At 38.7% G+C, this 14,387-nt stretch overlaps 1 protein-coding gene across 3 annotated transcripts in view; it reads left to right on the top strand.

The window, feature by feature from the left end:
* Window positions 1–14,387, top strand: part of TRPC3 (transient receptor potential cation channel subfamily C member 3) — a 78,680-nt gene that overhangs the window by 29,579 nt on the left and 34,714 nt on the right. For all 3 annotated transcript variants that reach the window (XM_029235861.1, XM_029235860.1, XM_029235862.1), the window contains exons 4-6: window positions 7,650–7,814; window positions 10,553–10,769; window positions 12,857–13,090. In XM_029235861.1, the coding sequence (XP_029091694.1) occupies window positions 7,650–7,814; window positions 10,553–10,769; window positions 12,857–13,090 (616 nt within the window). The remainder of the gene's footprint in view (window positions 1–7,649; window positions 7,815–10,552; window positions 10,770–12,856; window positions 13,091–14,387) is intronic.

Genomic DNA, 14,387 nt, shown 5'->3' with positions numbered 1-14,387 from the left:
GAAATAATTCATGTCAATTGTAGTTAGGACGTTTCACTTATAATAAAAATCTCAGTTATCCCGAATCTAATCGCTTATACATATTTTATATAACTTAAATTTTTGCACTTTAAATCACAAAGAAGTAAGCTGTTGTCGGGAAAAGATCTGGTTTCATGAACTGGTCAATCTATGGAATCTTCTCTCCTTCCTGCAGTGTGACATGGTGCATAAGAGGGCAGGCCATGGAGCCAACTTGCAAGGGTTCAAGTCCTGACTTGTCTTCTGTGTGTGACAGGGCAAGTCACTTGATCAGTCTAAACCTCATTCTGCTCGTTGGTAGTGGGGACAACTACTGTTTCGGTTGTTTTAAGGATTACGTGAGCTAATGCACGTAAAGTAATTAGCACAGGCATAGTACATGATGATTGCTCAATAAGTGTTAGCTAATCACATTTCTGCATTTGAAAATTCATTCTCAGAATGATGGCTCTTAAACAAGTTCAGTTCTTAGTCATCAACGACATTTCATGTTTATTGTGCTGGTTCTGGTTCTTAGTGGTAGACCATAGCCAATTTAAACAGAAAATAATTCAGTAAAGGATATTAGGAGGCTCACAGAATCATTAGGAGAGGTGGAGGAACAAGCTTATCTAAGCTGTGCTTGCAGAAAGCTTGCCCAGAACCAGGCCCAGAACTGACCTGGTAAGTGAGTTTCTGTGGCCCAAACAGAACAATTCTGCCTCTGCTGCAGATGGCCAGCTCCCCACCAACAGAAAGGATGTGCTGAGTGCTGAGTGCTGCCTGTTATAAAAAGCCTCTTCCAAATCAGAGGTGTGCACATATGCCTCTGACCCGTGGAACCTAGGCCAAAGTTTGCACCCTGGTATCAAATGAGGATGGGGGAATCTCTCTCTCTCTCTCTCTCTCTCTCTCTCTCTCTCTCTGTGTGTGTGTGTGTTTCTATGTGTGTACACACACACATACACAGTTCTACCACAGTGTAGAAAACTTCCACACTGTAGCGTTCACAAGATTACAGCCAGCCATTAATGACAGATCTCCCCTCTACTTAATAAGATATGAAATGTGAAGATTCTCAGTAAATGCTGAGGTAAAATAACTTTTCAAGGAAGTGTCAGTTACAGGGTAAATGAATTGGATTAACTGCCCTCCTCTCAGAGTATTCTTGCTAGTTGAAGTTTTGCTGTATTGGAAGAAAAAGATAGTTTTGCATAAGATTGATATTAAACTGTTTTTAGAAAACTGTCTGGACATTTATTCACAGATCTTGCAATGGGCATCTCTCCTCTTTAGCACCTGAGAGGAGAGAATTGATTTCAGTTGTCACTGCTTCTTTATCATTGCTTTCAAAGTGTCGTATTAGCAGAGACAGCTCATCTACAGATGCGCTTCTGTGAACCAAACTGTCTTGCAGAGTGAATGTCTTCTTGCATGTTGATTTTAAATAAATTGATGTGTAGGTTACAATGTATGAGGTGTCAATTAATAATAAATTTGCTATCCGTCAACTATCAGGAAACAGCAACAACAAAAATGTATTCGGAACTAAAAGAAGATTTAGGACTTTGCAGGTATTTCTGGTTTTGTCTGTTTTATGCTATAAAAGGAATATTAGTTAAAATATTTGATTTGGAATCTTCACCCAATAACTGTATATAAGAACTTTATTCTGGAATGCCTCCCCCAAAAGCCCTAGTTCCTCTTTCTTTCTCTCCAAGGCTTCCTTCATTCTTCACTCAATACTCACCCATCTCCATCTAGCAAGGATCAAAAATACCCCCACCCACTTCTGCTGCTTCCTTTTTCCATCATCTCATTTCTAGTCCCCAAGTAAAATAACCTCTTGGGTTATAATGATTCATGAACCCTACCCACTGTGACACTGAAGTAGCCCATAGCTATATGCATGGCATTGGGATTTCAAAATACTTTATATGTTATGGAATTTCCCCCCCCCAATAATATAATAAACTTGTATATGTTCAAATCAACCCATAATTCCACCAAGGAAACCAATTTGATTAATGTTAATTTGTTTAGGTCCCATAAGAAACTCAGGATGTCTCTTCTGCCATCTGCCCAAGATCTACCCCCAACTCTGATTCTGAGTCTGTTGGGTTCTTTCTGGGCTCAGGTCTTCCCTAGGAATAACCATGAGTTCACCTTAGGCCTTAGAGACTCAATGACAGTTAATGAAGAAAATGAAAATATGAAAGATCTGAATAGGAGAGGTCTGAACATGAATTTAATGTTTATGTGGGAAAGGATTTTTTAATATAAAAGCAGTAGAAGAGATAAAAAACAAAAATATAAATTGTTTGACCACATGCAACTTAAAACCTCTGTACATCAAAAAGATCATAAACAAAAAAGGTGAAGGGCAAACTGGGAACATTTTTTTCTATACTATAACTTACAGAGGATTGATATTCTTAATATCCAAAGTACGCAAACAAATTTATAGGAAAAATTTCCAGAGCCCTGTAGAAAAATAAGCAAAAGGCTTGGATAGGTAATTCACAGAAAAGAAAATTCAAATGGCTAACAAACATATTTTAAAATTTCAAACCCTCTAGTAATAAAAGAAATGCATGCTAACATACAGATACCATCTCCTCTCACTCAAATTATTAAAGAATAAAAAATTACAATTCTCAGTGCTGTTGGTGAAGTGAGCAATCATACACTACTAGTGGGGAACAAACAATAATGTATCTTCTATCAGGGAGTGGATGTTGAAGCTTATTCATCCCAGATTCACTTCTGAGGGGTCTTTAAGGTAAATAATAAAACTGGAAAGATAGTAAATGTTATTACCGTTTGTAGAGTTACCCACATTATTCTACAAAAGAGAATGGAATAGAGTGGAGGGTGAAATTTGGTTTTTTGAAAATAAGTACAAGAAAATTAAATTTTAGGCAAACCATTCATTATTTTCCAATTAGAATAATGGACTATTTGCCCTCCAAAAAGTCCTGAGCTCTATTTATGACTGTACCTCTATCTTCTCTGACTTGAGGATGAATATCAATCCACTCCCCCCATAGAAGTAACGGGAGTCCTACCTATCTCAAGTGAACTTTGTCTATTGTAAGAAAGCCCCTGACAGAGATAAAAGATACTAGCACTGGATGGATCATCAAATCTGGAAAACCGAGCTCTTGAGAAAGAGGAAATCCTTTCCTGAGTTCTTCCTCCTTGCTCTATTTCCTCCAGAGAGAGATTAGGTTTAACCGTAGAAAGATCATCTAGAAACGAGACATGCAGCAATATAGACACATAAAATTATCCACTGTGTAGGCAGAAAGTGTGAAAAGAAAGCCCAGAAAGTGAGCAGTACAATGAAAGAGTGGTAAATCCACTGCAGAGACTTTGGCGTGCATGTGGCAGCCGGCACGGGAAGGGGCTCTGCACTGTAGGGCTTCTGCCATGTTTGTGCTCAGGCACCTGAAAGGTAACAGTCGGTTAGCTCTTGGTAACAGCATTTTGCACTCAGTGGGTTTGAAATCCAGAAAACGTGTACAATGTAAGTTTTCAGGGGTTTTAAAAAAAATGCTTTTTTATTGAAGTAGAGTTGATTTACAATGTTGTACCAGTTTCTGCTGTGCAGCACAGAGGAGTTTTCAGTTTATATTTCACAATTCAAAGAACTTTAAAAAGAAGATGAATGATCTAGTTTTTATTCACAAGAATATTTTCTTTTAAATATTGTAAACTGTGGCTCCAGCAATGTCATTAAAAACAAAAACAGAGTGTTCCTACCATGTTTTTGTACAACAGTATTCCCATGAAGATAGTTCTTGGAAAAGCTAATTTGATAAAAAGACAGTGTAATTTTTTTAGGTTGAAATTTATCAGCTGCCCTGATTAGTGGTTCAGTTTACAATCTGTCAGTCATTTGGTAGGGAGTCAAGTTTGTTCTCTATGCTCCAGTCGTTTTGTTCCATTGAAAGACTGAGATTTTCTTGTGTGTCAAGCATTTTCCCTTTATATCAGAAAACCTCAAATAAGGGTATTATTATCTGTAATGGTTTCAATTTGTTGGTCCACTGAAGTTAAGAAACAGCATACAAATTTTATCCAGCTGGCTGTGACTGGTGTGGCAGCATAAGGACATTTTTTAGGAGGTAAATCAGTTTTAAGAGATAAAGGTTACTGCCCTATTTTGAAGTCATTGAAAAGAGCAAAACTCAGCTCCTAGAAGGATTAGCTCTTTTGCCCTCACTTGCTACTATTATACTGGTTTTATTTTCTTTTTTAAAATGTTCCTTGTGTACTTGTATTAGGATTTTAAATCATTGGAGGAAAATATCTATTTGTGTTTGCTTTCCATGGATTAAATGCCATATGGTGCCGTATTATGATCTCAGTTAAGAAGAGGGTAGAATTAATGGTATAGGAGATATACCTGTTAGGTTGAATCTTAAAGTGTAACAAGTGAAGTGCAAACACTATGATTTTGGCTAGTATTTAACATATATTAAGTGTCTGCACCGTATTGTACAAGTCACACCAGGTCAAAGATTGATCATTGCATAATGCCATATGGAAAGGATTGATTTCCACCAAGTCTTTGAGGGCCTTGTAAACTTTATACAGTATAATTAATCCAATAAAGCATTTAAAGATTCAAATTTAAAGATTAGCTCAAGGAGGAAGAGCAAGAAGACGGAGCCATACTACAACATTAATATTTCTGTACTCAAGAGTTTAAAACCTAAGAAAGGCTGGACAACCACAAAAGGGAAATTTGTCCGTCAATTTCACAGGGACACGTGTCCAAGTGTCTCTTAACTTCATGTGGATTTTCTGTTTTACAGAAACACTTGGCCTATAAACAAGTGCGTGTTGGCTTCCCAAGTGGTAATCTGATCTGATGACAGTGTATGCTCTACCTGTAGATTTCTCTGAATGCAACATTCCCATTCCTAAGCTGAGCCTAGCTGGAGTCACAGGACTGCCTTTTAGTTACATCTCTCCAACTTCCCACAAATGCAGATCCTCCAAACACCAAGACATTTGGACCAACTTTCAAATTAAGAGTATTTTAAATGCTGATTATTTATCTTGGCAAGCATACGGAATACAAGTCTCCATTATAATAACTTCTTCACATTTATGTAGAGCTTACTGTGTGCTCTAGAACAGGGACCACTTATCACTTACTGCAATACTGATGTTCCCGTTTTGGTTTTCTTGTACCAAATACCTAACACCTGCCTGGCGTGTAGGAGGGGCTTATGACATTTTGAAGAATGAATGAATGAATGAGACAGACATTTAAGAACCGTAGAACGGGGACTTCCCCGGTGGTGCAGTGGATAAGAATCCGTCTGCCAATGTGGGGGACACAGGTTGGATCCCTGGTCCGGGAAGATCCCACATGCCGCAGAGCAACTAAGCCTGTGTGCCACAACTACTGAGCCTGTGCTCTAGAGCCCGTGAGCCACAACTACTGAGCCTGCGTGCTGCAACTACTGAAGCCTGCATGCCTAGAGCCCGAGCATCACAACAGAGTAGCCCCTGCTAGCTGCAACTAGAGAAAGCCCGCACACAGCAATGAAGACCCAATGCAGCCAAAAATAAATAAAATTAAATCTTAAAAAAAAAAAAAGAAGAAGAACCGTAGAGGGGATGAAGATTCTTAACACAAAAGGAGGGGTGAAGCAGAAAGATATTGATCCAATAGAGTACAGGGGCAGAAGTGGAAGTTTGGAGAAATTCTCAGTAAGACTCCTAGGAAATTGTTACATAGACCCCAGGAAGCCTTCAACCTTGATTTTATTTCATCACGAGTTCAAATAATGACTGCATTGATCTTGAAATACTGTTTTCAAAAATCAGAACTTTGGAAGAGTGACAGAATCTTGAATTTGGAAAGAAGATCTAATATATACTTAGCCACTAGCAATGACCCATGAGCCTCAGGACCTGGGATTTTTATAACTAAATTAAAAGGAACTTACAAGATAAAATATGCTTTTTCACATTGAACTCATCGAGCAAGAAAAAAATAGCATCTTCCTTTTAGTACTTTCAATCTCCCAAATCCTGCTGTTCATTTCCTTTGTATTATTGGGAAAAAATTCAGTTAAGTATTTCAAACCTGATATTTGTAAACTCATCCTCACCACCTCTGTCAATGGATTGTCAAGTTTTCCTTCTGCACAGTGGTGGCAGCTGTCATAGCAAAGTCAGTGGACTTCCCAGAGGGCGGGTGCACACTGGGGGAAAGAGTGAGAATTTGAGGAAAATTGTGCCTCTACCGCCCAACCTGGGAGATGAGGTTTTATTTTTGTTTTTTCTTTTCTTTTTTAAAAAAAATTAGAACAGCTGATGGTAAACTCTACACCACTAAGTGGAATCCTGTTCATTTCCTTGAAGAAATAAGTAAGCTACTGATAAATAGCCAGGTAACTTGAGGAATTGCCTAGAGTTACTAAGAAGCATTCAGCTCATTAACTAGAACTTGATTAAAGTTGAACCCTTTGCTTAGTGGGAACTGCGGCTGCTTCCTTTGCCTCTCAGAATTTGCAAAAACATTTCATGGGTACTTCCTAGCAGGTTCTTTGTTGTTTATAGCATTTTATAGAAGACAGTTATACCTTGATTTTTGTGTTGTTAAGCACTCTTTTTTAAAAATATGTTGACACTCATCGCTGATTTGTGAATGACCCTGAATAATTCCCAAGCTTGGGCAAAGTGCAGCTGGCCGTTCAAAGAAAGGCATATCCAGCTGCAGATAGGCACCTTTTGACGTAGGGGCCTTTTCACATGGGCCTGACTACAAATATATTCTGCTACCTTAATGAAGACAGGACCTTAATGAAATCCCAGTCCTTCTATATAGATGTAGGCAGATGACTTAGCAAAATCAGATGGCAAAAATAAAATAAAATAATAAAATAAAATAGCAGGGCTAAAATAAGTATAATTTGCTCATGTTTTTCCTGATTAGAGCTGTAATTATAAAAGAATTGATAGAGATAAATGTTTGTGTTTTTTTCACCTGTGATAGAGGAAGCAAAAAAAGAGTACAGATTACTAAAATAGGATGGACGTGATATTTGATGCCAATTCCTGGAAGCAGAGCAAACATGGATCAAGCATGACACTTGGAGGTTCATTGAGTTTTTGCAAATCTTTTGCATATTTGCTATGGTAGGGCATACATCCACATGGGACATATCATGTATATATTTTTCATAGATGTATCATTTTAGGAGTTGCTCATGAAACAGTAACATTTCTCTTTTAGCTATAGTATCCAGTAAACCAAATAACTATTTTCTTTTCCATTTTGAACTGAATGCAAGTAAGCTGACAGACAGCAACATGGGACACATTTCCGCAAAGGAAAGCGTATGTCACCCAGATTCCAGAGAGGAGTCTGTAAATACAGAGAGAAAGAACTATGATTAAGGACAACGTCAGTCTTACCCTCATGTTTCCACTTTAGTTCTTGTAATAGTTCTGAAGCAATTTTGAAAAACAAAGGGAAAGTAAAGACTATTACCAGAAACCTTCCAGTGCCTATATCCAGTGCCTAATATCTTTAGGATGCACACGCATTCGGTAGCCCAGCTGTCGACAATGGCATGGTAACCTACTTCTCTTTCTCCCTCTCCCTCTGTTTCGACCAACAGTTTGTGGCTCACCCCAATTGCCAGCAGCAGCTCTTGACAATCTGGTACGAGAACCTCTCAGGCCTGCGGGAACAGACGGTAGCTATCAAGTGTCTGGTGGTTCTGGTCGTGGCCTTGGGCCTTCCGTTCCTTGCCATCGGCTACTGGATTGCACCTTGCAGCAGGGTACCGGCTTTTCCACCTCTGTTTCCTCTGTGGTTGGTGTACCATGTCCTTTGAGGATGAAAAAGGAAAAAGCTTCCTACTTAAGGCTCTTATCAGTTTTACCCTGAATGTTAATTGACTCAAGAATACGAATTCTGCTTTTTAATGACTGGATTAGTTCAAATAAGGGATGAAAAGAATTTGGTACTAGTGGGATAGATCATATTTGCAGGCATATAATACTTAGGCTTTTAAGATAAAATCTCCATGGTAAGCAGGAGGAAAAGCTGCTTAAGTGAAGTAGCAATTGTACCGATTCTATTGCCAGCTTAATAAATAGTCTACCAGGCTGGCCTGTGGAAGAGGAAGAGCCCTACTGCAGTGGTTCCAAGAAACAGTTAACCTGAAAAGGCAGCTTGGTTGAACCTGTCAAAAAGATCTGAGGCTGGGTGTATTAAGCTAGGTTCTGAACAGTGGTATTATCCAAATTCTTTAAGAAAGCACATGTCAGGTGCCCCTAGCCCTTTGTTCTTTCAGGAGATTCTAAAAAGTGTTGAATTTGGGTTTGGGGGCTTTGGATTTTTTAGATTGTTCATATATTTAGTTTTGTTTGAATCATTTTGTTCACTACCTTTATCCCTCTCTCAACTTTGCCATTTTACAGTCAACTTAATTGTGCCTAAGAGATCCTCTAAACAAGATGTGGAAAGGAATAGGGATCATGCTAACAGAATCTGTATTAGGTTAATAAAGGACACTGCCAGGGAGAAGAAACAGTTCTGAGATCCTTCAGTCCTATTTTTATATTCTAAAATCTGGTTTTGTTAAAATCAGAGGCAGTTTCAGGCGAAATGAGTCAAGGCCACTCACAAATGACCCTGGAAATCCGTCATCTCCCTGGCGCATCTGTCTCACCCTGCAGAGTCCTGCTCCGCAGGCCCATATACGTGTAAGAATATTCATCCATCTCACTTCGTCGTTGAGCTGCCCATGCAGTTTAAGGCAGAAATGTTGTCATTTTGATCAATTTTGATGACTCAGCTAAGTTCCTTTGTTATCTATCATGGGCAAATACCTTAAGATTCTGCTAATACATAAACACTAAAGACTAAAAACTATAAATAAGGAGAGAGCATTCATTAAAGCAAAAATCATATCCCACCCAAATAATTTCCCTTCTTGGGGGAAATGAATTGGAATGTTCAGATTTATACATGTTTGTCTCTTAGGGCAGCTTACCCAGTTAAAACATATTGAGTTTGAAGTAGGCATCTTGAAGTCTATTCTTTTTTCTCTTCGCTTGTAAAAGTGCAGCTAATGATGTGGTGAACTCTGCCCAGCAGAGAAGGGAAAGGAGGGAATTGAGTTGTTTCTGGAGCCCACATTTATACCTGCCATATACCACTTATCCTGTGGTGAAAGGACAATATAGTAAGAATTCTCCACATGTATCCCATTTTTTAAGATAGGCATGCTGCTTTTTTTTTTTTTTTATGTTATTTAACATTTTCAAAGATCAACCTTTAGGAGAAACAGACTTGGCAACTCCCCCCAAATCACTATGTGCTATGGATGAGCTACCCCAGTGTGTCTTCTTGGCAGCTGTGGAACAGCACAGTGATATGTAAATGAGTGGTTTATTTTTCTGTGTCTAATATGGAAAATGTGACATTTGTCTGTGTGCATTCATGTCCAATCCCAGAAATGCTTGACATTCTTTGGTTATTTGTTGACATCAAATTAAGTTTCTGGACATACAAAAACATTTGTTTGAAGTTACAGTCTTTTAAATGTGAACCTTCGTACTTTTTAAGGTCACAGACTGAGTTTGAAAGTAGGGTCTGAGTATGCAGAATAGAGAACTTCTCTGATAGATCTACCAAATATACCTAATTCTTGGACTGCAGAAGCTCTTGGGACAGGAAGAATTGTTTTTCATTCCTACTAGAACATATGGCTTTTAAGGACATTATATCACATGGGATTTAAAAAGAGTTACCTTAAAATCATTATAAACTGAATTTTAAAAGTGCTTTTGTACTATTTATATGATTTTCCAAACTCAGGGATGACTTTTCATTAAGTTAACCTACTTAGAGGTTTTAATTATTGTGTATCTCTCTGCTCTTATTGGATAGCAACAGATAAAATATTTATGTTTATTATAATATTTTCTGCCTTTTTATATCATACAAAATACAAATTGATTTTGGAATATGTAGAAGTGAGAACAAAAATTTACTTCTGTATTAGTAAGTTTTTTTTAATCTTCAAAGGCTTTGTAATGTGCTGCAAAAACATCATAACATTTCAATTATAAATGAATGAGTCCACAAACTCATCATAACATTTCAATTATAAAGAATTACATATTACAAATTTGGAGTTTCTTTTCCTAGACTCTAAAATCCTGACACCGCATAATCTTTCACGTAAAAATAAGAATAACCAGTATATGCCTTGTAATTTCCAGAAATGCATCTGTGAATGAAGTACATCCTAAGACAAATTGGATATTTAGAAACAATGAAGTTTGAAGACTTCTTAAATTATCCTTAGAGGAAGCATCCCCTAAAAGGAGTACTTTTTACAATGTATAACTCTTCAGAAACAAAAGCAGAATTTTGAGAGTGTCCTCATTTTATCTGTTTTTTTTTTTTTTTTTATCCTGTATAGTAGTTTTCATAAGTGGAAGCCAGATTTCCTAAAGTAAAAGGTTTTGGTGTTTTTTTGTTTGTTTTGTGTTTGCCTTCTTACAGCTGGGGAGAATTCTGCGAAGCCCTTTTATGAAGTTTGTGGCACACGCTGCTTCTTTCATCATCTTCCTGTGCCTGCTTGTGTTCAATGCCTCAGACAGATTCGAAGGAATCACCACGTTGCCAAATATCACTGTTATTGACTATCCCAAGCAGATCTTCAGGGTGAAAACCACCCAGTTCACATGGACTGAAATGCTAATTATGGTCTGGGTTCTTGGTAAGCCTTTTATTTCAAGTATTCTAATTTCTACCAAAATAACACCTATATAATGATTGCCATGTTCTATTTAAAATGCTGTGGTACGTTATATGGTGACAACATCCCCACTGTAAGATAAGCAGAATAGCAAATACTGGAATAACATGGCAGCTTGATAATGCTGAAAGGTATCCCTTAACACTAAACAAAAGTTTTATGAGTAACATAAGCTTAATTATAAACATACCGTGTTTCAGAAATCCGACTTCAATTACTGAATAAAATGCCATTTTTATATATACACTACCAACTGTAAAATAGATAGCTAGTGGGAAGCGGCCGCATAGCACAGGGAGATCAGCTCGGTGCTTTGTGACCACCTAGAGGGGTGGGATAGGGAGGGTGGGAGGGAGGGAGATGCAAGAGGGAGGAGATATGGGGATATATGTATATGTATAACTGATTCACTTTGTTATAAAGCAGAAACTAACACACCATTGTAAAGCAATTATACTCCAATAAAGACGTTAAAAAATAAATTAAAAAAAATAAAATGTGACTCATTGTGATGATCAAATATTTAATTGAAATAGTTCTGAAATAACCTAGTGGCTATTAACTGATGATTAAAGAACATTTATTGCTTCTGTTTCAGAGGATTTTTTAAGGAGAGTTTCCATTTTCAGAATGTTACTTCACCTCACAATAGCTCATTTTGAATAGCTATGTTAAAGTAAACATTTTAAGCAATATGAGAAAAAAATAAAGATTGGAACCAGTTTATCTATTGATCACTAATCCAAAGTCATTTTTGGATATTCTGTTTCACACAGAATGTTTCTTATTATCTTCTCAGTTCCCAAATTAATGGGTTGGTTCTCCTCCTCATTCACTCCTGTGGCCTTAACCTGAGTCAATTAATTATTTTATAAATTTTATTTTGAGCCACTACATGTCTTTTTTTTTTTTTTTTTTTAGCGGTACACGGGCCTCTCACTGTTGTGGCCTCTTCCGTTGCGGAGCACAGGCTCCGGACGCGCAGGCTCAGTGGCCATGGCTGATGGGCCTAGCCGCTCCGCGGCACGTGGGATCTTCCCGGACCGGGGCACGAACCCGTGTCCCCGGCATCGGCAGGCGGACTCTCAACCACTGCGCCACCAGGGAAGCCCCACTACTTGTCTTTTAAAAGCGCTACAATATTTTCCCCTTACATAGTCAGGACAAGTTGTTAAACTGGCATATTTTGTCCTCTTCTCCCAGAAGGACATTTTCCCCTTTCAGTTTCTTCATAATGTCCTAGGGCCTCCTGCTTAAGGGTTTCTTCTTTTTCCAATGACATTCCTCACCTTCTCAGCATGAAGCTGAAATGAGGAGAGAGGGTAGGGGAATGAGGTAAGTGTTCCTGGATGACTGGAAAACTGTTCTTGTTAAAAGCGTAGGGCTTCCCTGGTGGCGCAGTGGTTGAGAGTCCGCCTGCCGATGCAGGGGACACGGGTTCGTGCTCCGGTCCGGGAGGATCCCACATGCCGCGGAGCAGCTGGGCCCGTGAGCTATGGCCGCTGAGCCTACACGTCCGGAGCCTGTGCTCCGCAACGGGAGAGGCCACAACAGTGAGAGGTCCGCGTACCGCAAAAAAAAAAAAAATAAGTGTAGAGTAGGGTTCTCAATTACGGGCTTATTTCTCTAATAATCACCATGATTTGATAATTAACCATTGTCATTTTATAAAGATGAATTTTCTCCTCTCCTCCAAGTGTTTCATGGGCCAAAATCACTTGATGTGAAGAGCCTTCCTTGCTTATTTCCTTCCCTCCCTCCTGCCCTACCCCCATAAGAGTAGCACCATTTCTGGTGCCACATGTAGAATTATGTTTCACCAAAATCTAACTTGATGGAGTGAATCATTCCTTTGGTCGAAGCTTCTTCTTTCACTTAACTCTGCCCAGCACCTCCCTTCCCGAGCTGTAGTCCATCAGTGCTTTACAGTGCCCAGTGGCATGCTTTACACTGGGGCATTTTATAGGTGGGGACAGATGGTGGACGAAATAGTAGCTTCCCTATCCAAGCAGTAAACTCTTGTCTGTAATCTGTGCATCTTGTGACAGGAATGATGTGGTCTGAGTGTAAGGAGCTCTGGCTGGAAGGACCCAGGGAATACATTTTGCAGTTGTGGAATGTCCTAGACTTTGGGATGCTCTCCATCTTCATTGCTGCTTTCACAGCCAGATTCCTGGCTTTCCTTCAGGCAACAAAAGCACAACACTATGTGGACAGTTATGTCCAAGAGAGCGACCTCAGTGAAGTTACACTTCCACCAGAGATACAGTATTTCACTTATGGTAAGTTATCAGCTGCAGAGTCCTCTTTTGTCTCATCAAATTAGTTTACTTCTCTGTGCTTCAGTTTTCACATCTATAAAAAGGAGGTATTGCAAGGTGGGAGAAAATTACCTTTAAGCCTAACATCATGATTATGCTTATATATTCTTAGGACGTGAAATTGTCTTTAATTGGGGGGAAAAATAGCTTGCTAGATTGTTTGATGTGGAAGATGAGAGCCTGGGTTAGAGAAGATAAAATAATAAAAGGTGCTAAACTGCTGTAGAGGGAAGTGAACAAAAATTCAGCAGAGGCAGGAAATAGGAGCTAAAGTGACAGTGAGAATGTAAGCTTTGCAGAACCAGCAGAAATGCTGGGAAGGATGTTGTGCTCCTACGACCGACATGGGATGGAGAATCCAGGCTTCTGTAGATCATGAGAGCAGGAGACCCCAGTGACATCAGATGTGCATGGTTACTGATGCCTTCCTTGCCCACTGCAAACCGATATTAAGCAATGTTAGCTTCCCTTCCCTTGAGGCGAAATTGGGAAGCCGCAATTAGCAAATTTTCATATAGTTGCAAAATCTTAAACCTGGAAAAGATTTTAGCAATCATTGTCTAACCCTCATTTTACAGATAAGGAAACTCAGGCACAGAGTTTAAATGCGTTCTGATTGTAAGGAATAACTCTTTATAAGTACACTATGATACGTACCAGCAGCGTGTTAACATTATTGAAGAAGGCTGAGTGCATGCTCTAAAATGAAGGTGCACGTTTTACACATTGTGAAATTTAAACACATTATCTCTTATTGTCAGCAACCAAAGATTTTTATATACTAAGGATCAAATGAGCAAGTGATTACCACTTATAATTAAGGAAATAGCTTAGATTGTATTTGTGTGTAACATATATCTTGACTATTTCAGTACCTTCTTATTTAAATTTACTTGTGTGTGTCTAATGACTATCATTGGGAGGAATGGAAATTTGTGAATTTAGGCTTCACTCTTTACTGTGACTTTGATCAAGTTTTTAACCTTTCTAAGTCTTGGTTTCTGCATCTTTGAGAAGAGAATAATAACCTCAGATCCATAGAGTCATTGAAAGCACAGTGTCTGGTACACATTAAACATTCAATAAATGTTCATTTTTGTTGTTGTTGGAAATGTCTGCAGTGCACCATCCTTCTGGGAGTGACCCAGTTCTCACAGAATTAACCACATAGTGTTTTGCTGATCTTCCAGGGAAATGAGTATCCAGTAGTCTGCTCTGAACTTACTAAAATAACCTTGAAAGGGGTGTTGGGGGTCCT

Source organism: Monodon monoceros, unplaced genomic scaffold (genome assembly GCF_005190385.1).
Source record: "Monodon monoceros isolate NGI ecotype Baffin Bay Population unplaced genomic scaffold, NGI_Narwhal_1 Super_Scaffold_20, whole genome shotgun sequence".
NCBI classification, from domain to species: Eukaryota; Metazoa; Chordata; class Mammalia; order Artiodactyla; family Monodontidae; genus Monodon; species Monodon monoceros.
The sequence above is the reverse complement of the archived record's forward strand: the minus strand, read 5'-3'. Positions and strand labels throughout refer to the sequence as shown.